Raw genomic sequence first — 24,733 nt, forward strand, 5'->3', positions numbered from 1 at the left:
GAATTCATTATCTTGAAAACTAGCATTTTATGTGAAAATGCAAAATCATTGTACTCTGAAAATCATTTTTTCACACACATAGGATCTAAACCTTGACATATTCATCAAACAATAAGTTTAATTAATATACGTACTATAAACAATCAGCACGACTAAATGACTAAAAATGATTCTTCATTCGATATTTACAAGCCCTCACTTAACCCAATCCCCCACCACACATATTTGAGCCATCTTTCTTGAATCATTTCTCTACTCAATAAATACCCACATTTCCTTTCCTTAAACTATACACATCAATTAATTAAGATGATTCATGTACTACATGTTAGTATAGTTCATATATTTCTAGTTGGGCCATCTTGATCAACCCATGCTTAACATTCTAATACCATGATTACCAATTCACTCTCTTAGGATGAAGTTGAACCAAGAAAGTAGTAAGTTGGTGCACATTAATGGCATCATAAATTTATGTCACACACACATATAATAACACCTCCCCCCAAATATATACATGATCACATCTCCCACCTCTCACGCTTCTTCTCTCTCCACCAAAAATTAAAGGCAGCCAGCCATTTTGCTGATGGCTAGAAGAGAGAGAACAACCTTCACCTTCCTCCTCACCACCATTGCAGCACTTATCCTGCTAGTGCACGTTTCCGTGGCAACGCGTGCTGATGAGGAGGAAGAAGCCGACAGAATCGCAGCGCTCCCGGGCCAGCCGAAGGTCGGGTTCCACCAATTTTCCGGCTATGTCACCGTCAACGCTGCTGCCGGCCGCGCACTCTTCTACTGGCTCACGGAGGCGGTTGAGCACCCCGAGTCGAAGCCCCTTGTTGTTTGGCTCAACGGAGGTACGGTTTCACTACCACAAATTCATCTTATAAAAACGTAGAGTAGTTGACATAATTAAATTTTGTTTTCATGGGAATTTCTATTTACAGTCGCTTAATTTTAGCTGGGACACTAAGGATGAAGCATAGTATTTGGAAACATAAATCTTGAAATGAATAAGAAAAGTCTCTCTTTCTCTCTCACACACAAACACACACACACACAAAAGAAGTTTTGCATGGTGTGAGAAATAAATCATGCATTAAAGAAGGTAGGGCGGCAAACTTTTTGATTTTGTGACTGTTTCATCTCCTTATTTACTATTCATGTATTGCATTTTTACAATTTTACTATTCTTAATTTTTTGATTAAATAGAAATGAAAAATGAACCGACAAATTGGTTGAGCATTTGAAGAAAATCAAAGAAATCTCAGACCTTTTCTTGGCATTCATGGTTACCTAATCTTTGTTTTTCACTGACTAGTACATATATTTGTCTCATTGAAAACAAGCATGAAATTTAGGGTGATTTTTTTTTTCTAGCTCGGTGCATTATATTTGCTCATATTAATACACCGTTGCTTAGCTATTATGCAACATATAGATAATATAAATTAAAATAATACAGTACGTAACGTGTATATTGGATTTGAATGCTGGATTAGGTTTTTCAAAAATCAAACTTTTGCATGGAGTAAAATTTAAATAGAGTGAATAAATAAGGTGGAGAAGTCCTCATTTATTGGTATCCATCTGCCTATTACAGTTCTGCAGAATATTAAATTTGTCAGCATGCTTCCTGCACCAGGAAAGGATTAGGTTAGGTCATGCATAATTCATAAATCCTACTGTAATTAAAATTCTAAATATAGGATTATTAGAGAAGGATTCAAATGCAATTTTTTAGAACAATTTGGACTCATTTGAAAGTTAATTGGGTTGCAAAATATTGGCCTCAGAAAAAGGATGGAACTATTTGGCTAGGCCCACTTATCATGACCTAATTCGTGCAAACAGTAATACAGATTTGTAGCACTAGGCATGCACTAGGCTCATTTAATTTCTCGATAAATTGGGTTAGTTGGAAAAAAAAATCATGTAAATATGTTTTCTTTAATTTAGCAGCATTACTGACACTCTATAAATTTTCCAACAGTTGAAAAATTATGTGTATAGTAATTACGAAAAATTTCATAATTTTGCATTAAAGATGTAGTCGGTGTGTGTTAAATAGGGCCAGGATGTTCATCGGTGGGGTACGGTGCGTCGGAGGAGATCGGACCCTTCAGAATCAACAAAACCTCATCTGGTTTAAATCTGAACAAGTTTGCATGGAACAAATTAGCCAACTTACTCTTTTTAGAAACTCCAGCTGGCGTCGGTTTCTCTTACACCAACAGATCCTCCGACCTCTTCGACACCGGCGATCGCCGCACCGGTAATTCACTCACCAACTTCCCTAATTTATAGTTCAAGGGCGAACGCAGAAAAAAATATGATTAGAGGCTACGATTTCTAAATTTTGTTCTAAAGTTATATTTTTGGTGTTTTAGATCATTTCTAAGGGCTTTTATATAATAATTTACATTAATTTTAAAAATTTATAAAAGAAAATAGTTTAAAAAATATTTTTATTAAGGGCTTTATCCCTACCCTATTTCTACATGGGTCCGCCCATGTTATAGTGTACTTATTTGATTTTGCTTTTGAGGATTTTTTTTTTTTTTTTTTTTTTAATTTTGCAGCGAAGGATTCACTTCAATTTTTGGTGCGGTGGCTGGATCGATTCCCTCGCTACAAGAATCGTGAGATTTATTTGAGCGGCGAGAGCTATGCCGGCCACTATGTTCCTCAATTGGCTAAGCAAATTGTCGACTACAACGCCCATGCTAACCACAAAATTAACCTCAAGGGCTTCTTGGTAAAATCACATCCTCCATGTTATACTTTTTGCTTTGTCAATTGTCAAAAAAAATCTTAATGTTTAGTTAAATTCTGATTTGTTCCGTAATTTTCAAAATCAGTCAGAATTTTTTTTGAATTTGTTTGCAAAATCAGTAGAAAAAACCATAATTTATATTTTGGCTATTATATTATGTATAATTTCATTAGTAACTTTTTATATGTAATGGGGTGTGATAGTGTACTCCATTTGATGACTGCATGTACGCCAAAAAAGAATGATACTACTACAAAGAATCGGGTCACATATATAAATTGATTTGATTGGAAAATTTCGTACTAATGTGATATTTCCCTTTCGTAATGTAACATTCACGTGCAATATGCTACCATGAAGACGACAAGTAATTACAATTGGTTGATATATATTAATTTCGAGCATTAATTCCTAGTTGGAAAATGAAGGTATATTGTCAATTAATGAGAAGTTGTGAATCCTCCTCGAATGCAGGTGGGAAATGCGGTGACCGACAATCACTACGACAACCTTGGCACGGTGAACTACTGGTGGAGCCACGCCATGATCTCCGACAAGACCTATCGCCGGCTAATGAGCACGTGTGACTTTCAGCGCCAGAAGGAGTCCAACGAGTGCGAGTCCCTATATTACTATGCCATGGACCAAGAGTTTGGCAACATTGACCAGTATAACATCTATGCCCCACCCTGCTCCGTTAATAGCTCCCGCTCCACCTCTCGTCACACCATGCGCCTCCCCCACCATCCTCGCGCGGTAATCACATTTGACACTATAAAAATGGGATTTGGCGACGATTTAATTTTTGGATGACCAGTTTGCGCTGGTAAACAAAAGTTACCAGCGGATTTTTGGATATTACCAACAGATTTTTCTGTTGATAAATCCAGTCATCCACTCTAATTAAATTATGTATTTATTTTATTTTTGTTAGAATGTTTTTTAGTGTAATTTCTGGTTCTGTCACTGCAGGGTTTGATGAGACAGCTGGCGGGATACGACCCGTGCACGGAGAAATATGCGGAAATTTACTATAACAGGCCCGACGTGCAAAAGGCGCTTCATGCTAACGTAAGCGGACGGATTCCGTATGCATGGACTGCTTGCAGGTAAATTTTGTAATATTTGATTATTTTGTTTTGATGATTGAATTATTTGAATTAATATTGAAAATAATTGTTGCAGTGAGACTTTGAATCGAAATTGGAATGACTCGGATGCCTCAATTCTCCCTATATACAGAGAATTAATTGCAGCTGGATTGAGAATTTGGGTGTTTAGGTGAGCTTTTAGTGCTGTGTCAAGATATTTTCTGCAATTTCTTTTATTGTTTAAAAAATAATTTCCATAAATGGATTTTGTTAATTAATCATACATTATTTGTCTTGTAGTGGGGATGTGGATTCAGTTGTGCCAGTGACTGCAACAAGATATTCCTTAGCACAACTTAAGTTGGACACCAAAATCCCTTGGTACCCTTGGTATGTCAAGAAACAGGTAAGTGACATATGGAGTATTTAAATATAATTTCATGAATATAGAAATTTTTACAATTTGATTAATTTGAAATAATGAATTAGGTGGGAGGGTGGACTGAAGTGTACAAAGGGCTAACGTTTGCAACGGTGAGAGGGGCGGGTCACGAAGTGCCCATGTTCAAACCGAGAGCTGCGCTTCAGTTATTCGGATCGTTTTTGCAGGGGAAGCCCTTACCTAAATCGTGATTTGCAGTTTGACCTCGCCTTTTTCTTTTCTTTTCTTCGATTTGTGGTACCTCTAGTTTATGTTGATCTTGGCAAAAATCGCTGAGTTGTGTGATGAAGATCTAGAATATTTGGGCCTTAGTTTTCTTTGTCTTGAATTTCATTACGATAATTTGATTGGATTTTATGAAACTTGAATTGTTCAATTCAAATTTGAGGAGGACAAATTGAATTTGTAGGTCAGGAAAATACTTTTATTACTCATGTTATAACCATCTCATGTTGTTAGTTAAATACTCGTTAAATTTTCATATTGGATAATATCTTTGGACCTTATCATTTTTTGTGATTGGATAGCCCTACATAAATTTAGTCATTAATATATTATCATGAACTATTGCAAGAGACTCACTGAAAACAAGGCCCAATCCAAGTCTTTCTTGAAATTTTTAGTGCATAAGAGTTACTCATATACTTTCAAAATTTAATGTGTCATCTTTATCTTCATATTTTGATTCTGATGTCAAGTTTACCCAATCCAAGAGATGTTGGACAGTGTTTCTGTTTTTTATTTTTCCTTTTATTAAAAAAGATATATATAAGCGAAATGTAAAATTATTTCTTTCAACTAATGACTGTTTAAGGGATATGGAGATGTAATTACACTCGGTCGGCCTACTTGCTAATCCCTACTGATAGTAGATGTTTTTTACCTGAATCTTGGCGGTAAAACTGTTTATATACTCATATCAAGAAAGTGTTTTACAATAGGGCTATGTGGAACGGTAAACAAAAAAAAATCTTGCTTGCTTTCATTTAAGCATTCATTTAAAATTCCATAAATTTTAAATGTCAACACATTTTATTAAAATGTCACCACAAATATGTGTTGATATTTTAATGTGATCATGTTGAGATTCAGCTCAAATATAAATACGTGAAAAATAATATTGTACATTATTTTTGTAAAATACAAAAATAACTCTGACTGTGAGAATAAAAAATAAAGCAAATTTACATCACACAAAACAAAAAAACCTAAGTAATGTATAATTACCACTTCTCCTAATGAGATTTAAGATATTATTTATCAAAAGCTATAATTTAAGATTGCACTGGTGAGACACTTTCTAGTCGAGCTTCATTTCATCCCAATATAGTGACCCTATACACTAAAAACCCAAACCTTGAAATCTAAATCCTAAACCCTTAACTTTAAAATATACTCATCATGACCAACAAATGATCCATATATCAATAAAATTCTCCCTCTATCACAGTTCAATTTTACTTTGTTGATCACTTATCTATTTTGGAGGTTTTAGATATGTATTCGATATATTGCATTACATTGGGTCGGCCTACTTGCTAATCCTTATTGATAGTAGAGGTTTTTTTACCTGAATCTTGGCTGTAAATATGTTTATATACTCATATCAAGAAAGTGCCTTACAATAGGGCTATGTGAACGGTAAACCAAAAAAAAATCTTGCTTGCATTCATTTAAGCATCTATTCACCCAATGGTATTATTTATTGGAGCCGAAAATTAAATTAAATTATTTATATTTTATTCATATAATTTAATATGCGCATTTAACTTATAATGTACAATGAACGTAACTAAGTAGAAACGTAGTAGAACAATGTAAAAGATTGTGCCACTAAAGTTGCAAGTCAATCAACGTTTGGTTCACTTTTACTACTCAAATCAATCTTCTTGTAATAGGAAAAAAGCTCAAAACATGTAGTACTATATTATTTATATATTTAAATACCATTATTCCATTTACATTATTATGATTATGCATTTAATTATTTAAATACCAATATTTTCATTAATCTCATCAATTCCAAAAATTAAAAATGAAATTGGCACTAAATAATATTAATTGTCAATCAATAAATTATTTGTCATTAATTTTGTGCATCTAATTTTATACTCCCTCCGTCCCAAGGAAGATGACCCCTTCTTTAGGTGGCACGAGATTTTATGCAGTTAATTTTTGTGTGTTAAGAGGAGAGAGTAAAATAAGAGAGAAAATAAAATAGAGATAAAGGTGTTTCCATTTTTAGTAATGGGTCATCTTGGTTGAGACAAACCAAAAAGGAAAATGGGTCATCTTTAATGGGACGGAGGGAGTAACAGTTTTTAGATATCATATTTATATTAAACGGCTAAGCTACCTCCTTAATAATTCTTTCAAGCCCATGATATATCCTACCACAACAACTTCATAAAGTAAATAATTTAACACAATTTGTTTATTATTAATTGTATTTATATATTAAATATACTAAAAATTGAATACAAATTTCACTAACTTTAAAATAAAAATATATTAAATATATTATTAACATTTAAAGATTACATAAAAAAAAACCACAATACTAATACTATAAAATAGCTAACATTATTATAAATATCATGTCATATGGAGTATTATATAGTTTTATTGTTATTATATGCATTTAAATTAACAACAATGACATTTTTTTTTTAATTTTCCCAACACTCTCCTTTTATATATGTATATAAAATATATATTTTTTGATATATTTTTTTTGAAATTATTAATAAATAAGTAGGAACGTTCATCTACATATAATCCCAGTACATGTGCCAATAAATCATTAATATATTTTGGGTGCATGTAAAAAAAAGTTAAGGACAACTAAAACACATAATCAAAAACCAAAAATAATAAAAGAAGGAAAAAAAAAATAGCACTCACCACTACAACAAATGCATGAACGCAATCCTCATTTCTACATTGTCTCTCTCCCTTCTCTTCCCTTCCATTGAAAAAAAAGGAGATAAGAGAGATAAACAATTGCAAATATAGTTGCGGAGTTGTCCTCTTTTGCTAGTATCCAAAGGATCCATCTTCTCGGATTGCAAATATAGTTTCGGTGTTAGCCTCTTTTGCTAGCCTCCAAAGGCTCAATCTTCTCGGATCACATATCCATTCTCGCCAAGCTCAAGTTCTCCATTATCAATCACTGCATGCTCTCCTGTTTATACATAAAAAGGTTGTCTATTGACTTGTTTGTTGTGTTAACATAAAGGACAACCCAACATATTTATAAGCCCAAAAAGTACTAATTAGGATAATTTTCCAAAATATTTCGCTGCTCATTTAAAAACAGAGAAGCCTTTATAATCCGGCTACGCACACATTTAAAAACAGAGAAGCATTTAAAAACAAACATAACGAAAAAGCATAAACTCACGACATTGGTTCTTTGGCTCTAGGAGCGGTAACTTCATAGACATGGATACAACGAACCTTGATAATCGAATCAGTTTTCGTTAGTTCTAGATCATTGAGCAAGGCGTGGAATAGTACCATGGTATCAACCTTGCTACTCATGGGAAGAACAAAAAGATGAAGTTTGAACTGTATAAGGTAAGTAGACATGTGTGAGTAGATCAAATGTCATATTTATAGGGTAAAAAATGAAATATGAGGCTCTTTTAAAACTTTTTAAATTCTCCACTTAGGTTAAATTCTCCACTTAGGTTTCTCTTTATTTGCATGTGTAAAAGATTGAATGGAGGCAAAATATTATATTTTTCCAAACAGGTGGGAGTTATTTTTTTGAATCGTTTCACACCTTCCATGGAATACAATATTATAACTATTAGTAACCGTTACTACACGTTCTTGGCTTCATGCACATTTATAAATAATTTAGAAATTATGATAATAATTATAGTAATATCCGCGTCAATTATAAAGCTGAATGATACATGTATGAACAAATGAACATAATTATTATCAACACAATTCTAGCGGTTACAAATTTTTTAAAAGTGTAACTGCCAAGCTAAATTTATTTTAAATCTTCATGGCATGCAGTTACAAAATGTGGAAGGCAACGTCTATACAGTAAGCGGTTTTATTCTTAAATGGCTAGATTATGATATCAGAAATTATAGCTTTAAGCTTAAATGGCTATTTCATAAATACCCCTAAAATTCTAATAGTTATTACATAAATACCCTCAAAACTCCCCTTTTATATGTGTATAGATATATAGGCACAATACACCAATTTCCAATCTGTTATGATTTTATCACAAAATTAAAGTTTAATTTGTCAAATTTCAAGATGTCGTAGATGCCAAGATTGCTTAAATTAACATAAAACCAAGTTTATCCAAGATTAGGTTTCTTCTTCATGTTAATTTAAAAAAACATAGATGATGAGCTCTCTCTTTCAGATTCATCCACTTGTGGTCGACAAATATGGGAAATGAGATCACTTGGTTTTTCTCTCTTTTTCATGAAGGCACCAATAGAGGTAGGGTCTATTTGCACAACTCTTTTGGTGTTTAAATATATATTTTAATATCTAATGTTATGTATTATTAAAATTAATATAAAAAAGATATATAATTTGTGGTTATTGATAAATCATCAAAAAGATGTATGGTTAAGTTGGGGGAATATTAAGATTTAAGAGTGCAGAAGAGAGGAAATTAAACTATTTAAATATTTAAAGTGATTGAAAAATACTACTACTGTATCTGTTTAGTTGCGGATGAACATGGATAGAAATAATGACATTTTGTGATTTAATTAATACTAATTCATACGTATGTGATGATACATTTCAAGGATTAGGGTCACGACACAATGCGTCACACATCAATGAAAATTACATGTAAAAAGTGGCTGGAAAAATTCACCTTTAATAAATTAAAATAAAATTGAAAATTAGTATTCCACTTCTCATATCAATTTTGAATTTTGGTGAATGGTGTAAAAGTTTTTATATGTACATGTGAATATCATTTGATTTAATTTGTTTGCTCTATAATGATTGTATGGTTGATCAAGCAGTCGTGCTTCGTTTCTTATTCAATTTCAATATTATAGTAGCAGTTAAACTATCGTTATATTTATACTATTGAAAACTCATTGACTTGACTTCAAATTGGATTAAAACAGTACCTGAAATTTGGTCAAAGTAAAAGCCAACCAACATTGAGAAATAATCTACTTAGTTCAATGGTTTAAGCTTTAATTTTGATACAAATTGGAGTGGTAGCTACGAAACCGTCATGGCCTCTTACTAATAAGAAATTAGACATTTTCATAAATAATTAAATCTCGACTTTGGTCTATTTTTAGGCTCTGACAATTTCAAGTAACAAACTGGTGTAATTTTGATAATTTGATTTTTATTTTTGGAGTCATCCTTGGCAACTTAAAAACTACTACCACTTTGAAAAATCAAGCCTTCTAATGGCATGCCACTTGGGGGAAGTCAAAATATTCAATCACGGAAGCTTCTTGATATATATTTTCATAGGAAATTATAGATATTTATAAATTCGGTCAAAATGTGTAACTTTTTTGAAGAATTAAAGAAGTTTTATATGGCCCACTCACTCTAAAAACAAACTTTTATAGCATTTGTTTTACTCTAAAGCACATAGATTTATTTGTATGTGAACGTCCAACTATCAAATTAATTATTGCTTTAATTAGAGAAGATTTTCAAACCGAATCCAATGTATAACTATTGAAATGAAACTAACTTAGCTGTTTTTCATAAATATTTCCCTCCAAGCCGACCAAATGAAAACCAAGGTTATTACTATATGTGTTACACACTACATAGTTTCTCACGTTGAATAAATCTCCCCCAGTTATGTCCCTAAAAATTTTAATACTCTATCCATCCTATAAAAATAAAAATATTTAAGACGATACAAGTTTTAATGTGTAATATAATAATCAATAAAGTAAGAAAGAAATAAAAAGAAAAAATTATTGGAGTATGTTAGTAGAAAATAAAACTTGCTTTATTCGAAAGAAAGAAGTTATGGAAAATTGAAATGAACTCTTTTTAATGGACAGAGGAAGTAAAAGCACTCCCTCGCAATAATAGACATTTTTTTTTCAACAGAACTATTAAGAAAAAGTATTTAATTTTCACTCCAAAAAAAAAAGTATTTAATTTATAAAATGAGAAGATAATAAAGTATAAAATAAAATAATAATCAAATACTAAAAAATTAAGAGTGAAATTGAAATAGAAAAGAGAGAAAAAATGTTAATTTGATTTAAAAAAGAAATAATGAAAATTAGAAATAATGAAAACATTTCAAAACGAACAAACTCCATATCAGTTGACACTTTTGTTTTGAGATATGTGCATACAGACAAGATTCAACGAATCCAAGATCCAAAAACAGATATCTATGCAGAGTCAGTTGAGGTTAAAACTAAACTAGAAAGTTCTAATTTCTAACCCAATCATCGAATCATTCGACTGTAAATTTTTACTTATATCACTGTTAGCCATTGTCTCCATCTCAAAAGCAAAAGCCAAGGCACGAATGTTTGAAATTGACTTTTTATTTGGTTGATCAAGTTGAGCTCCCTTTTCAAATAAATACTGATATATTCCACCAAGATATTATGGGACAGTCAAAAACAACTCAAAAAGCCCAGGAACACAGTTGCCACGAGGAAGCTGCAACAACAGTCACAGATTTTGGGGTTATTTTGCCCTTTTCTGCTTCAGATTTAATACAACGGAGATCCATTGATTAGCCACTAATTACTGTCCTTTTCAGCTTCATCAATTGCTAAGCCGCAAAGGGTCAGCTGGATTCTTCCTCTCTCTCTGTTTTTATCTCTCTTAAAGCTGCTGCAAGATTCATCCTTTTTAGTCTCTTTGCTCTTTTTGTTTGTGGGTAGTTTATATATGTGTAGCTACTTTGATACACTGGTTAAAAATTTGATCTTTGTGAGTATTTGCAGTCACCCTTTTTTAGATCTTCATGATTGCTGCTGCTGCTTAGTTTCCTGTAAACTGAGGAGCCATTTCTGTAAATTTGGGTGAAATTTGGGTGATTCATTGATATTTTTGGATTGGATATTTGGGGGTTTTATTGTCATCAAAATCACTTTATTGATTGGAATTTGTGGATTGGTGGTGGAGGCTTCATTTGGTGGGATTTTGTGAAGTTTCTTGATTTTTTTAGGGTTTTGTTTTGTGGTATGGGGGATTGCTCAGCTACAGAAGTAGTGATGATGGAAGCAGAAGAGGACTTGATTGCTTCAGCTCAGAAGATCATGAGAGCTTTGGAATCAGATATGAAGCTCTCTGATGATGCTAGAATTATTTTGGCAAATCTTGGCTCTCAGTTGAGCAGCTTAGCTATGGCTAGCGAAAGCCGGGATGTGGTGTCGGAGGAGGAAGGGGAGGAAGAGGGGATCGATGAGATCGAGCAGCAGCTCGATAGGATTCAAGAAAAGGTCATGAGTTGGGAGAATAATCAGTCTACTATGATATGGGATTGTAGCAGTGAAGAGGCTTATGATTATATGAAAGCTGTTGATGAGACTCGAAGGCTGGTCGAGGTTTTGGAGAGCAGGAGTGGTAGTGAGGACGGTGTTTCGCTGCGTAGGGCTCACGACGTTCTTCAGACTGCGATGGCTAGGCTTGAAGAGGAGTTCAGGCACTTGCTGGTTCAGAATAGGCAGCCTTTTGAGCCGGAGCATATGTCTTTTCGTTCGACTGAGGATGATCTGATTGAGGCCGGCTCTGTGATTTCCTCCGGGGATGATTCCTTAGAGGATGTTAGGGAGAGCATGGGCCGGAACTCAGAGGAGTACGCAGTGGAGCTCGTGAACCAGGATGTGGTTCATGACTTGAAGAGCATTGCTGGTTTGATGTTCGAGTCGGGTTACGAGAGGGAGTGCTCTCAGGTGTTTGTGAATGTCCAAAAGGATGCTTTGGATGACTGTCTCTTCAGTCTTGAAGTTGAGAAGCTGAGCATTGAGGATGTGTTGAAGATGGAGTGGAATGCGTTGAACTCGAAGATCAGGAGATGGATCCGGGTGATGAAGGTGTTCGTCCGCGTCTCCCTTGGTAGCGAGAAGCTGCTGGCGGATCAGATACTCGGGGAGCTCGGATCAGCCTGCTTCGCGGAGTCATCAAAATCCGCGATGCTGCAGCTTCTCAACTTCAGCGAGGCCATCACCATCGGGCCGCACCAACCGGAGAAGTTGATCCGGATTCTCGACATGTACGAGGTGCTCGACGATCTGATGCCGGACATCACAGCTCTGTACCCGGACGAGGCTGGATCCAGCATTAGGACCGAGTGCCAGGACGTGCTGGAGAGGCTAGGGGAGTGCGCGAAGACGACCTTCGTCGAGTTCGAGCACGCCGTGGCGTCCAACGTGTCGAGCAACGCGTTCCCGGGAGGCGGGGTCCACCCGCTCACTCGATACGTGATGAACTACTTCAAGGCTCTAATGGACTACAGGCGGACCCTAGACGTCGTGCTGAAGGGCCGTGACCAAGAGGATGATCCGGCCCCAGCCTCGCCCGATGCCAGTCCATCGGGTGAGGAGGAGGAGGATGGCAGCAGCGGGTCCTCGTCCGCCTCAGCCATGGCCGTGCACTTCAAGTCCCTGATCTCGATTCTCGAAGCCAACCTCGATGGGAAAGCGAAGCTATATAAGGAGGAATCTCTCCAACGCCTTTTCTTGATGAACAACATCCATTATATGGCTGAGAAGGTGAAAGGGTCCGATCTCCGCACCGTGCTAGGCGACGATTGGATCCGGAAACACAACTGGAAGTTCCAGCAGCACGCGATGAACTACGAGAGGGCCACGTGGAGCTCGATTCTCGCCCTATTGAGGGACGAGGGGTACCAAAACACGGGGTCATCGAGGAGTCTCAAGGAGAGGCTGCAGAGCTTCTACCTGTCGTTCGAGGAGGTGTACAAGAGCCAGACGGGGTGGTCGATCCCGGATGCTCAGCTACGAGACGACCTTCGGATCTCGACATCGCTGAAGGTGATCCAAGCGTACCGGACATATGTGGGGAGACACAGCAATCATATAAGTGAGAAACACATCAAATACAGTGCTGATGATTTGGAGGATTACCTTTTGGATCTTTTTGAAGGGTCACAGAAATCTTTGCATGGAAGCCATAGGAAATGATGATGTAAAGATAGTGATTTTTTGAGTTAGATGAAATTAAACCATTCCATTCTATATGTATATCTAAGAGCTTTTATCCTGTTTTTTTGCTTGTGTGTATCAAATACTTTGATTTTTGAGAATTAGTTTTGTGCTCATTTCTTGATTTTATTTTATCCATGAGTTGATACTGTCATAAATGTCATGTTTAAGTATGGTCCCATATTTTCTTGTCCTCAATACATGTCTAATTTAATAGTAAGATCTCTAATTTTTGTAGATAAACATTATAAATCTTGATTCTTAGTATGTAATTATAATATTTGGGTGATATATTTTTGAAATTGAGTGACATTTAGATGATATCAGAATCGAATCTCTTATCGTACAGTGTGTATATGGTCTGGGACAAACCAATCGAAGTCGAGGGACATGTAATGTCTTGGAGAAAAATATGGAGCAATCCTCAGTGTATAGTGTATAGACATGGACAAAGAGCGGTTCATCGGGGGCTAACGTCGGTGCAAAGGGTACGGACAAGGAGCGACTCATACTTTCAAAACAAAGAGTTATATGAATGAATCGAGATTATGAGAATATGTAGATATAAGACTATATAATTGAGGAGAGTTTAACTTGATTTGATAAACGCTGCTCATAATAACAAGATACATTTTCTTTCCCGACGTCCATCTCATAAAACTTTATGATTAACGTGCTTATCAAATGTTAATTATGTGATGGATGACCCAGCTCTACTAACTTTTATCCGAAAGTGTGTGAATGAAGACAAAAAAAAATTGTTTTGATATGCGGTGATAATTTCACTACACATTTTTTTACACTTATATTTCTCTACATTTTTTTAATCCAAGCCTAGTAAAAACGGGACAAATATTTTTGCGGACAGCAGGCTAATAATTTTTTTACAAAACATATTTTATTTGTCCGAAAAAAATTGAACATTAAATCAAGACATTTACACCGCCAAGTAATAGTTTATTTTATCGTAGAGTCGAAAACATATTTTCGGTAATCCAACGGCCCAAATCCAAACGGCACATTGTATGGGTGTACACTCTCTCACACACGATTACAGCTAACAAGGCTAAAACCCTTGCGATTTGCGAAGTAGCAGACACTCGAAGCTGTTCTTCATTTTCGGCATCTCTCTGGTAAAATCCTGCGCCCCTTTTTCATAATTTCTGTCACAGTTCACTATCCTTTGTTGATTCACCGACGATTTGCCTCTCGAATATTCGTTTCTCACGCGGACGAGGTTTTAGGGTTTGCGATTTTGTATGAATTATTTCTGATCCTAAAAATTGGGAGTTTTGTTTATGGCCAATCGTCCAATCTAGGGCTATTGTTTTTTGTGTTTCTCGTTTTGGATATGTGGAAATGTATGATTGTGTGAGTGGAGTGAACTTTTATGCATTTTTTTTGTGCTATGGCAGTGTGAGCATGTATGGTTGACTAGTTTTGAGGAAACTGCATTTTTATGGTTAGATTTCGATTTTTTTTATTGATTTCTAATGGAATGTGTTTATAAACACAGAAAAAAATATATGCTTCCTGGTCTCCCTGTTATTCTTCTCCTTTCTGTTCCTGAAAAAGGGATCTGAATTTGTTCTAAATAAACTTGATACTATTAGTACAATTTAAGTTGGATATTCAACTGTAGATTGCCTGTGTAAGATCCAAAGACTATTTTCTGGCTATTTTGAATGAAGTCTCAGAAAATTGTAGGATTATATGTAAATAGTTAAATTGATTCACTGTCTACGCTGTTAATGATCTCGACTATTGAATTACTTAGTTCCACAACTGCAGGACATAACAAATTGAGAAAAAAATCAACAGAGCTTCTTTTTCTTATACTTGTTGGTGAATGGTTAAATGAACATATATTCAATTGTCTTGTGCACTTTCCTTCACTTATTCTATTTCTGTTCTTGTTCTTTCCTTTTTTTTAGGTTAGACAATGGCATTTCTGAACAGAGTGGGCAATGTTCTAAAACAAGCTGTCAGCAAGCATGTTAGTTCACAATATCTGGCTCCGAGTGCCTCGATTTTTCAGGCAGTGAGGAGCATGTCTACCTCTGCAAAGCTCTTTGTTGGAGGTACAATAGTTGTATTTTCTGTGATGAACTCTTTTCCTAAGTCTTCTTTTATGAAATTCCGTATATCATCGCAGGCCTCTCTTATAGCACTGATGACACTAGTTTACAAGAAGCTTTTTCCCAGTATGGAGAAGTGGTCGAAGGTACTGCCTTCCTAGTAAACTTGATGTACTCATGACTCGTGTACATATTCATTTTACTTGGTATGCTTGCTACATATATTTATGAAGTTACTGAATAAGAACATTTGTGGTGGTAAATACTATTTTATCAACTGAATTACTTTAGTGTGATGGACTCCTGTGTTTTATTTGTACGCAGAAGCTCCATGTAGTGGCATTGTCTTGACATTTTGTTTTTACAAATTCAACTTTTGTAAACCTTTTTTCTTCAATATTGCAGCTAGAGTTATTCTAGACCGTGAGACTGGTAGATCCCGAGGATTCGGCTTTATTACCTTCACTTCAACTGAGGCCGCTAGTAGCGCCATTCAGGCATTTGATGGCCAGGTACTTAGCTCTGTTTTTGTTAACCTTCCACTAAGATGTATTGCACTCTCTAGAATTCTTAGTAGTTATCTGTGTTGAATTAATGGTAATCAGTATTTACTACAAAGTTGGTAACTGAAGCTATCTTTATCTGATTATAGATTTTTACCTTCCATGTTTTTAATAGGTTATCTTAGATTGCTTTCCTAGTTGCCATTTCTTGTTACCAGTAAAATACATGTATGGACATTAAGTATGCCTAAAGGTTGTTTTGGTTTTACTTAGTGTTCTGTAAGCTGAATGTAATATTATCAGTTCAGGACTAAGATGGATAAACTTGAGCTAAACTGATCTTATGTGCATGGAATTGTGAAACTAATGATGAACTTGCCAGGATCTACATGGACGAAGGGTTAGGGTGAATTATGCTACTGAAAAACCTCGTGGTGGTGGTTTTGGAGGCGGATATGGTGGTGGTGGTGGGGGTTATGGAGGTGGGGGATATGGTGGTGGTGGAGGGGGATATGGTGGTGGAGGATATTCTGGTGGTGGGGGTTACGGAGGTGGACAGGGTGGTAACTATGGGCGCGGAGGATACCAAAGTGGTGGAGGTGGATATGGTGGTGGCAACCAATATCCTAGTCAAAGTGGTGGATTTGGTGGTTCTGGTAACTACCCTAGTGGAGGAGAAGGTGCCTTTGGTGGTGGTGGTAACTCTGTACAAGCTGATGGAAACTACAGCTCTAGTGGACAAACTGGCTTTTCTTCCTTCTCAGATTTTGGGACAACTGGAGGTGCTGGTGAAATTCCCGAAGCAGTGGGTGGTCAAACAGAAGCTGGAGACGTAGGTTTTGGGCAGGACAGTTTCGGTAAGGAGGACAATGAGGAGGAGCCCAGTGATTATGCCAACACTCAGAAATGAAGACGCTACCAATAATTGTAGGAGTGGTTGTCTCATAATGTGGAAATAAGTTGAAATTTTTCACTTTCTTGTGTCCCCAATACTCGGGTGCCATCATATATGCTTCTTCATTCCCATTTCAGTAGACTTGTTGCAAGAAGGTGTTTCACGAACTTTTTTTGAGTTTAAGTGGATTATTTTTCTGAATGTGTAGGTTTTCCTTCTCATCTTTAAGGAGAAATCTTCTTGGATTCTTGGGTTATACCTATTATCTAATGCCGTGATTACTTTGCATTCAACTCCTAGCATGTACCATTTGCTCATTGCAATGACATGTGACTTGTGTAATGACTTAAAAACTTGGCGAGTAAAATGTTTTTCTGTTATGTTGGTGTTAATTCCTATCTCTATTTCGATCTTAATATGAATATCATCTTATCTTTTTGAAGTAGTACTCTCTTCATTGCAACGTAGTTGCAGTATTTCTTTAGGAAATGTGATTTGAACAATGAATGTGTTAAATGTTAAATTGTAGAAAATTAAGTACATGAGAAAATAACGTATGCGAGAAAAAGAGAGTTAAAATGTGAGTGAGAATAAAGTATATCAAAAAAAGAAATTATTCAAACTACGTTGGGACATCTCAAAAAGAAATATAATTCAACTATCTTGGGACGATAAGAGAAAATTAAGTAAAGAGAGTGATATTTGTATTTTAAAATAGTTCACTTTTAATGTAACAATTGAAAAATAAAAACGTGTTACTAAATGTATGTATATCAACAAAATCATTATATAACTGCATTTTTCGTTGTGAAATTTACTCATCTGAATTTTCTTATACAAACAACCAAAATCCAACAGTGGGTGTGAACCAGTAACACATTCCTGGTTGTCCATGAGATCCAATTACGTTTCATGAGATGTGTATAAATTAACCAATTTTAAACCGTGACTCTCACACTGGCCCATAAAAGTTTTTGGTCTGGCCGGCAAGCAACGTATCCTTCAGTCAGTCTGCGTCACTTAAAAAAGGAGAATGTAGTCTTGTGGACCATATGACTGCTGCGGTCATGGATCGAATCATACTTCAAACAGCCCAGAAAGGTTTTGGTTTCGGAGGGGAACTTGAACATTCTTTTAACACCTCTTGTGGCGTCTCTCTCAGGTCTTCATTGTCGTCGTCATCATCATCTCCATATTCCATTAACTTGATTAGAGTATCTAGCACAGCATCATATTAGAGGAAATGATAATAAAAACATATGTATAAAAAGAAGCTATACAATCCTGGAAATATGATAACGAAGATGATAAAGATAAAAGCTAAAAATGTAAGTTACCAGGGACAGTTTCATGTGTAGATCTGTGGGTCTCATGGCCATTTACATGCAGTTGTCGCGGTGTTGAGTCGAACTTTGGTGGGGGAGGAGGTGGCAGTAAACTCTTAGGAGGAGGAGGCGGCATTTTAGAAGATGATGAATTCTTAGAATCTCGAACAGCTGAAATATCTCTTACACCTACATGTGAAGTTAGTTCACGTGGCATGGGAAATTCGGATCCCTGTATTTTCTTCTGGGAAAGCATATAACAACATATCCCTCAAGTTAGCAAATATAAGGTGTCATAAACCATGTACACAAATAGCAATGCAAGTATAAACCAGAATTTCTGCCTCAAATATAAATATAGGAAATGGGAAAACTCAGTATTCAAGCTTCTACACTAAAGAAGGAATGCAATCTTTATACGCACACCGAGGTATACATGGGGGGGACAAGTAACGGAAGATACTTCAAACATGGTTTTGAAACATGATGATTGGTTTATATGAAAAGCCAGAGCACTACTCTATATATCCGGGCAACTACAAGAGAACTTGAGTTCAAATATATTTTTTGAAAAGTAAGTTGCAGAAACAGCTGATCATTTCATTCAGATGACATAAATAGATATTAACCAATAAGCAGATTCTCGACCAGCACCAGAAAGATGCAATGGAACAGCATAAAGTATCACATTCCATGTCAATTTAGCACCCTGTCAAACATGCAAATCTCCAATATCCTGTAAGCTTCATAGAAGGTCAGTGAAAATACCTGGAATAAGCAAGTAATATAGATTAGAAGAAAACAACACATAATAGGACCCAAATTCAAAAGTAAGGAAAGTTTTATTCCAAATCATGTATTTACATATTTGACTTGAGAGTCGAGACACAAAACATAAGCTAGTTTAGAAAAGCTACTGACAAAATGCAGTGGTGAAAGTAAACGCAGCCATTGATATTATCAACCTATTACACTGAAGCTTTGGACAAGTAAATGCCTTGTATTCCCCCTACATTACTGTAGTTAGCAGAAAAGGTGATACCTGATTTATGCTTGCAGGACCTTTTGCAGCAGCAGGCAACTCCTGAAACTTCCGTCTTTGGGAACGTTTATCATTTGCAAGGGAGGGCACCTCTCTTGGTGGGTCTATGCTTGTGCTTGTTGTTGTGATAGCAGGAGATATTGTAGCAGTAACTGGTGAAGTCGTGTGCTTAAGGGCTAAAGCAACTTGTTGCAAAGGCGTCGTTTGGGGATATATTCCACCATAACCAATATAGCTTGTTCCACTTGTCAAACCGTGAGGATAGCAAGTGTTTGTCTGAGGTAGTGCAGAATTTGGCAATCCAGATTGAGATACTGAACCCTGAGAGGCAACAATGCTTAAACCAGACGTAGTTGCCGTGAAAGCAGGTATATTATTGAGTTTTGATGCATTTCCAGGACTGTTGACCCCAGCTTGCAACTGAGGTGGAGGTGGAACAGCACCATACACCTTACATGAAGATATCCTTTATCATAAAAACCATGCCAGTTAGTAATCTGAAATAATCATAATAAAAACCCTCTTCCAGTTGTTAATTCAAAAAATTGGGCACACATAGGATGCATGTCTAACTCGTTTGTGTGTATCCATCAAGAAACCATAGCAAGCCAATAATAACTTCAACAGTGAAAACAAATATCATTCCAGTTGTTTCTCATAACATTCAAGATTCACAGTATGCATACATAACTTGGTTTGTTCTAATACCCATCTATGTAGATGAGAACCAAGAGTACTATATGATATATCTTTCTAATATTATTCATCAGTTATTTTAATTTTTTAGGGGAGGGTTTTTTTAATTTCCCCCTGTCTATAATATGAGAAAATAGTACTATATCAACGATTGAAAACATGCAGGAAGGATATGAAGCTTAGTTTCATCTTGACATGGAATGAGGAAGACTCTTATCAATATCTCTTATACACAAGCAGATGAGGTTGGAGGCTGTAGACAGATACAGAAAAATGCATAATAGCTACAGCATTATTACAGACTTCTGTTATTGGCAAAGTCCTCAATCCATCTTATGATCTTAAACACAATCACCACTTAAATCTAATTACCTAGATGAACCAAACTCAGCACAAATTGTATCCAAAAGATTTTCTGCCAAGAGCTTAGCACGTTCAAGAAGTTTTGCATCATTGCTTGACAAGAACAAATGCAAAGGTTGTTGCGTTTCTGCAGGCAGGGAAAAACATAAGAACAAATACCACGGACATGGAAATGAAAATGGAAATGCCAACAAAACTGGACCACAATAACAACCTTCACACTGTCCATTTTCAGCAACCCCAGATCGCTGTCCTCTTAGTGAGACAGTTGCTCCTGTTTCATTCATAATGTGGTTTACATACTGGTCCTGCATATACAAAACCCAACCAGCAGCAACAGAAAAGAATCTCTCCCGATTTGATGGAGATGTCAGAAAAAGCTTCAGACATTAGATACTTTTATTTTGAAATAGGTTATTGAACAAATCTAGCTAAAAACATGCATGCGGTAAGAGAAACATACAAAAATATATATTAAACCTAAGATCCATCCAAATCATGTATCCGAAAACCCCTTGCTTGGAAGTCGAATAATGAGACAGACAATTGCCAAAAGAAGAAACAAAATAAGAGACAGATGATTGAGGTACTGGAAAAATTGTGGAACTTTTTCCACAAAGAAGTGACACCATTCATTTTCTACTATATGTAAAGGACACCGACCACAAACACTTACTTACAAAAGACACAGAAAGAAGCAGAATGGAGGAAAACAAACAGGGAAACAAAATGAAGAGCAAAATATTAGGCGAAGAAAAATCAGTGTGAATGATTGAAGGAAAATCTCACATTTGGGCCACGGATGCGAGAAGCGATGTCCACTGATGGGTCTACCTCAAATCCCAAAAAGATACAGGTACTTAATAAATGATCAACCTGGAACAGTAATCATAAAGTTGGTCAGAGGAATATGAATCATATAGCTTGAAAAATCACTGAGGATCAGACTTACCTTAACTCCATTGTTTGCATTTGGTTGTTTCAGCATTTCATCCACCATTGCAGCAGCATGATCAACTGCTCTAATTCGTTCTGCTGTTGTTTCTAACTGAAGGCACATTATGACATATCATCACAAAAATATACCAAAAGAAAGTGAAGAGGAAATCAAGTATCAAAAGAAAGGCAATGCTCAAAGCACTATTTACAATAACATACTCCAATTGCTGTGATTTCATGACAGCATTGAAAAACCATCACTTATCAATTACCTTCAGTGAATTCTCTGATCACACAAAAAATTGAAGTACTTACATGTGAGGCTGCGGATATGTGGAGATATAGAGGTCTCTCACCATTAGGTGGTGCATTAGGTGGGTGATATTTCCCCCTGTATACATTAAAAAACAGATGATATAAGTTAAAGCAAAGTAAAAGGAAATAAAATTACTTGCAGGCCTATGTACCGAGTGATTACTACAGCTCCAGTGCTCTTCTGAATCTGAAAATTGCACAAAAATAATCAACTCTGGATCAATAAAAAACCAGTCTTGTGCATCTTTAAATTCTGGTAGATGTTTATTCTTCAAATGTCCTAGGTTACTAAGCAAAAACATTCATAGTTACCTCTTCCTGAGTTTGGCGCTTTGTAAGCCTATACCGGATAGCCGAGTCAGCATCGTTTATAATAATTTCTCTAGCTATTAGTTCGTCTTGGATTTTCGGCTATAATGAAAAAGGCATACAGTTGTGAGCAATCATGCACATTCAATGGATCTCCAAGTGAATGGCGTGAAAATTTCAAGCAAATGACGACTAAAAATTGGGTTTGGTTCATTAGTAGAAACCAAAGAAAAGGATGAGAAACAACAAGAACTCTGCAGCACTTGCAAGGATCAATACATGATGTCTTCTTGAAAACTAAACATAGACTTACTTGGACTAGCTTTTGGATGATGGAAGCAGCATGTTGCTGCAAAGGCACCTGAATAACTTGTAGAGCGTTGGCGTTAGAAGTGGAAAAGGGGATTGCAAGAGGAGCCCCTGGTACTAAGGAGACAGCAGGCATGGGCAGATATCCCATGTTAGCTAGTGGGAGTATCCCTGGAACTGCTACTCCAGCAGAAAGCAATGATTCGTCCGGCTGATCCCACTTTCTCTTTCTTCTACAAAAGAACATGTCGTTAAAACCTCAGCAGCTCTCACGTGGGATGCAATCTTACGACATTGTAGGTTTATCAATGGCCTATACAGCTATACTAGCATTCTATGAAATCAAATCATAAACTCAAAGATGCATACCCCAAGAAACAGTCGGCATAAAATTTCATCTAAGATATCATAAAAAGCCAACAATGTCCCCATAACTTTACCCCTTCAAATCATTTTTCACATCTAAATTCTAAAATACGAAAATACTAAATATAAAATAAAATAAAAAACCTCTCCTCTACAGAGTTCTTTCTGTTTTTCAATCCCAAATTTGGTGCTAGGACATCGACCTTCATCAGCATATCAGTAAAAAAGTTATTGACTTCTTGTTGTCGATACATTAACTAAGGTTTCCGATCTATTTGCTCAAATCACACATAATAACGAAATTAATATGTTTGGAAGAAAGAGTAATAAGAGTCGTAATTAAACATATACTATATGTAGATGAGCAATTGAAGTAAAACGAGAAGAAAATCAAAGCAGCGGACCTTTGTTTGGTGACCGATGAATCAGATTCCGATGATGACGCAACCCTAGGGCAACTGTCCTCCGTCATTGGATTAATCCGTTCACCGTAACTGATTGGATTTTAGGTTGAAATTGCGCGATAATTAGTCTCTCCCTTTCTACGCCAGTCTGTGTTGTGTGAAAAAACGTAGAACAATTCGCGGGTTTAAGAAGATGCACTCATATTTATTGCAAATATTACTATAGTATTAAAATATTAAACCTACTTACTTAAGCAACTGGGGATGTAGCTCAAATGGTAGAGCGCTCGCTTTGCATGCGAGAGGCACGGGGTTCGATCCCCCGCATCTCCATTGACTCATTAAAAAATAAAAATTTATTTTAAATAGGATAAATGAGTGGATTACTTTTTTTATTATTGTCATCATATTTTTAAAACTCATTTTTTGAGCGAATGTTTTTTTTGAAAACATCAATAGATTATCAAATTTTAAATTGTTATATGAAAACGTGATTGAACCATTAATATTGATAGCCCAAATAAGAAAAGTTTAAATATTGAATTTCCTATTTGATATCGATATTTAACACATATGATTAGGGATGTCAATCGGGTCAGTTCAACGGGCTTCGGGTCGATCGGGTTGTGATTTTTTGGGGTTTTAAAAGTTCAACACTAACCCTAAAAGCTCGGATTTAGGGCTTGTCCAAGGGGTTAATCGGGTTGCTACCGATAAAATGAGTGGATTACTTTTTTTATTATTGTCATCATATTTCTAAAACTCATTTTTTGAGCGAATGTTTTTTTTTTAAAACATCAATAGATTATAAAATTTTGAATTGTTATATGAAAACGTGATTGAACCATTAATATTGATAGACCAAATAAGAAAAGTTTAAATATTGAATTTCCTATTTGATATCGATATTTAACACATATGATTAGGGATGTCAATCGGGTCAGTTCAACGGGCTTCGGGTCGATCGGGTTGTGATTTTTTGGGGTTTTAAAAGTTCAACACTAACCCTAAAAGCTCGGATTTAGGGCTTGTCCAATGGGTTAATCGGGCTGCTACCGATAAAATTAACATGCGATCAATCCAATAAATAATGATGAAAATTAGTTATATTTATAAAATGTAAAACATTTAATTATGACAAATTTGATAATTTAAATTATATGCTTAAACTCATACATAAATATGAACAAATATTAATATTCGAGATATGTGCAAAATGATGTATAAACATATTTCAAGAAAATTTAAAGAATGTTTTAGAAATTTATATATGTTTTAGTGAATTTGAAGTTTCTAATGTATTTATCTATTACTTATATTAATTTTATTAATATATAATTTGTGTATTTAATATAAAATTGAAAGTTTGGTAGTTATTTAGTATATTATAAAAATAATCGATGAAGTGACGAATTATGAGTCAAATAAATAGAACAATAGAAATTTAATCGGATTTTTTGACCAGCCCATCGAATTTTCGAGTCTAGTCCTAACGGGTTGTGGCGTGGGGGCTAATCTGGTTGTGATTTTATCAGACTATAAATTTTCAACTCTAACCCTAAAAATTGGACGGGCTATTTAGGTCAGCCTACCAATTACGGGCTGCAGTAACATCCCTGTATATTAGCTAGATATTCACATGTTACTCCAATCCTATTTGCTTTGCTGAATTAATTATTTTTAAAATTACTAATTAATCTTGA

The 24,733-nt window shown here is 35.5% G+C and overlaps 4 protein-coding genes and 1 non-coding gene across 7 annotated transcripts; 4 read left to right on the forward strand and 1 right to left on the reverse strand.

The window, feature by feature from the left end:
- The first annotated feature begins 518 nt into the window (after window positions 1-518).
- On the forward strand, window positions 519-4,675 carry SCPL25 (serine carboxypeptidase-like 25). The gene is made up of 8 exons (XM_048104153.1): window positions 519-860; window positions 2,076-2,279; window positions 2,587-2,762; window positions 3,255-3,536; window positions 3,753-3,889; window positions 3,966-4,061; window positions 4,172-4,277; window positions 4,361-4,675. The coding sequence occupies exons 1-8, from the start codon at window positions 590-592 to the stop codon at window positions 4,502-4,504; spliced, it is 1,416 nt and encodes a 471-aa protein (XP_047960110.1). The 5' UTR covers window positions 519-589; the 3' UTR covers window positions 4,505-4,675.
- A 6,131-nt stretch (window positions 4,676-10,806) lies between these two features.
- On the forward strand, window positions 10,807-13,618 carry EXO70E1 (exocyst subunit exo70 family protein E1). 2 transcript variants are annotated; one of them, XM_048105186.2, is made up of 2 exons: window positions 10,807-11,102; window positions 11,488-13,618. In XM_048105186.2, exon 2 carries the CDS (start codon window positions 11,504-11,506, stop codon window positions 13,463-13,465), a length of 1,962 nt encoding a protein of 653 aa, XP_047961143.1. In that variant the 5' UTR covers window positions 10,807-11,102; window positions 11,488-11,503; the 3' UTR covers window positions 13,466-13,618. The 2 variants fall into 2 exon arrangements, with proteins under 2 accessions (XP_047961143.1, XP_047961144.1); XM_048105187.2 differs by having other exon boundaries at window positions 10,808-11,102; window positions 11,520-13,618.
- Window positions 13,619-14,482: 864 nt separating this feature from the next.
- On the forward strand, window positions 14,483-17,163 carry LOC125207220 (uncharacterized). The gene is made up of 5 exons (XM_048106467.2): window positions 14,483-14,619; window positions 15,421-15,567; window positions 15,642-15,710; window positions 15,970-16,076; window positions 16,450-17,163. Exons 2-5 carry the CDS (start codon window positions 15,429-15,431, stop codon window positions 16,975-16,977), a joined length of 843 nt encoding a protein of 280 aa, XP_047962424.1. The 5' UTR covers window positions 14,483-14,619; window positions 15,421-15,428; the 3' UTR covers window positions 16,978-17,163.
- Window positions 17,164-17,731: 568 nt separating this feature from the next.
- RIK (RS2-interacting KH protein) lies at window positions 17,732-23,209 on the reverse strand. Of its 2 annotated transcripts, XM_048104262.2 has the most exons (12): window positions 23,031-23,208; window positions 22,265-22,493; window positions 21,955-22,053; window positions 21,795-21,829; window positions 21,643-21,718; window positions 21,341-21,436; window positions 21,178-21,264; window positions 20,603-20,696; window positions 20,398-20,515; window positions 19,330-19,795; window positions 18,300-18,531; window positions 17,732-18,180 (listed from the first exon to the last, which is right to left on the reverse strand). In XM_048104262.2, the coding sequence occupies exons 1-12, from the start codon at window positions 23,096-23,098 to the stop codon at window positions 18,047-18,049; spliced, it is 1,734 nt and encodes a 577-aa protein (XP_047960219.1). In that variant the 5' UTR covers window positions 23,099-23,208; the 3' UTR covers window positions 17,732-18,046. The 2 variants fall into 2 exon arrangements, with proteins under 2 accessions (XP_047960219.1, XP_047960220.1); XM_048104263.2 differs by lacking the exon at window positions 17,732-18,180 and having other exon boundaries at window positions 18,396-19,055; window positions 23,031-23,209.
- Window positions 23,210-23,290: 81 nt separating this feature from the next.
- On the forward strand, window positions 23,291-23,363 carry TRNAA-UGC (transfer RNA alanine (anticodon UGC)). The gene has a single exon. It is a non-coding gene; the product is annotated as a tRNA-Ala (tRNA).
- The last annotated feature ends 1,370 nt before the right edge of the window (window positions 23,364-24,733 follow it).

Source organism: Salvia hispanica, chromosome 6, assembly GCF_029641045.1.
Source record: "Salvia hispanica isolate PSC_SH4W2 chromosome 6, Shi_PSC_v1, whole genome shotgun sequence".
NCBI classification, from domain to species: Eukaryota; Viridiplantae; Streptophyta; class Magnoliopsida; order Lamiales; family Lamiaceae; genus Salvia; species Salvia hispanica.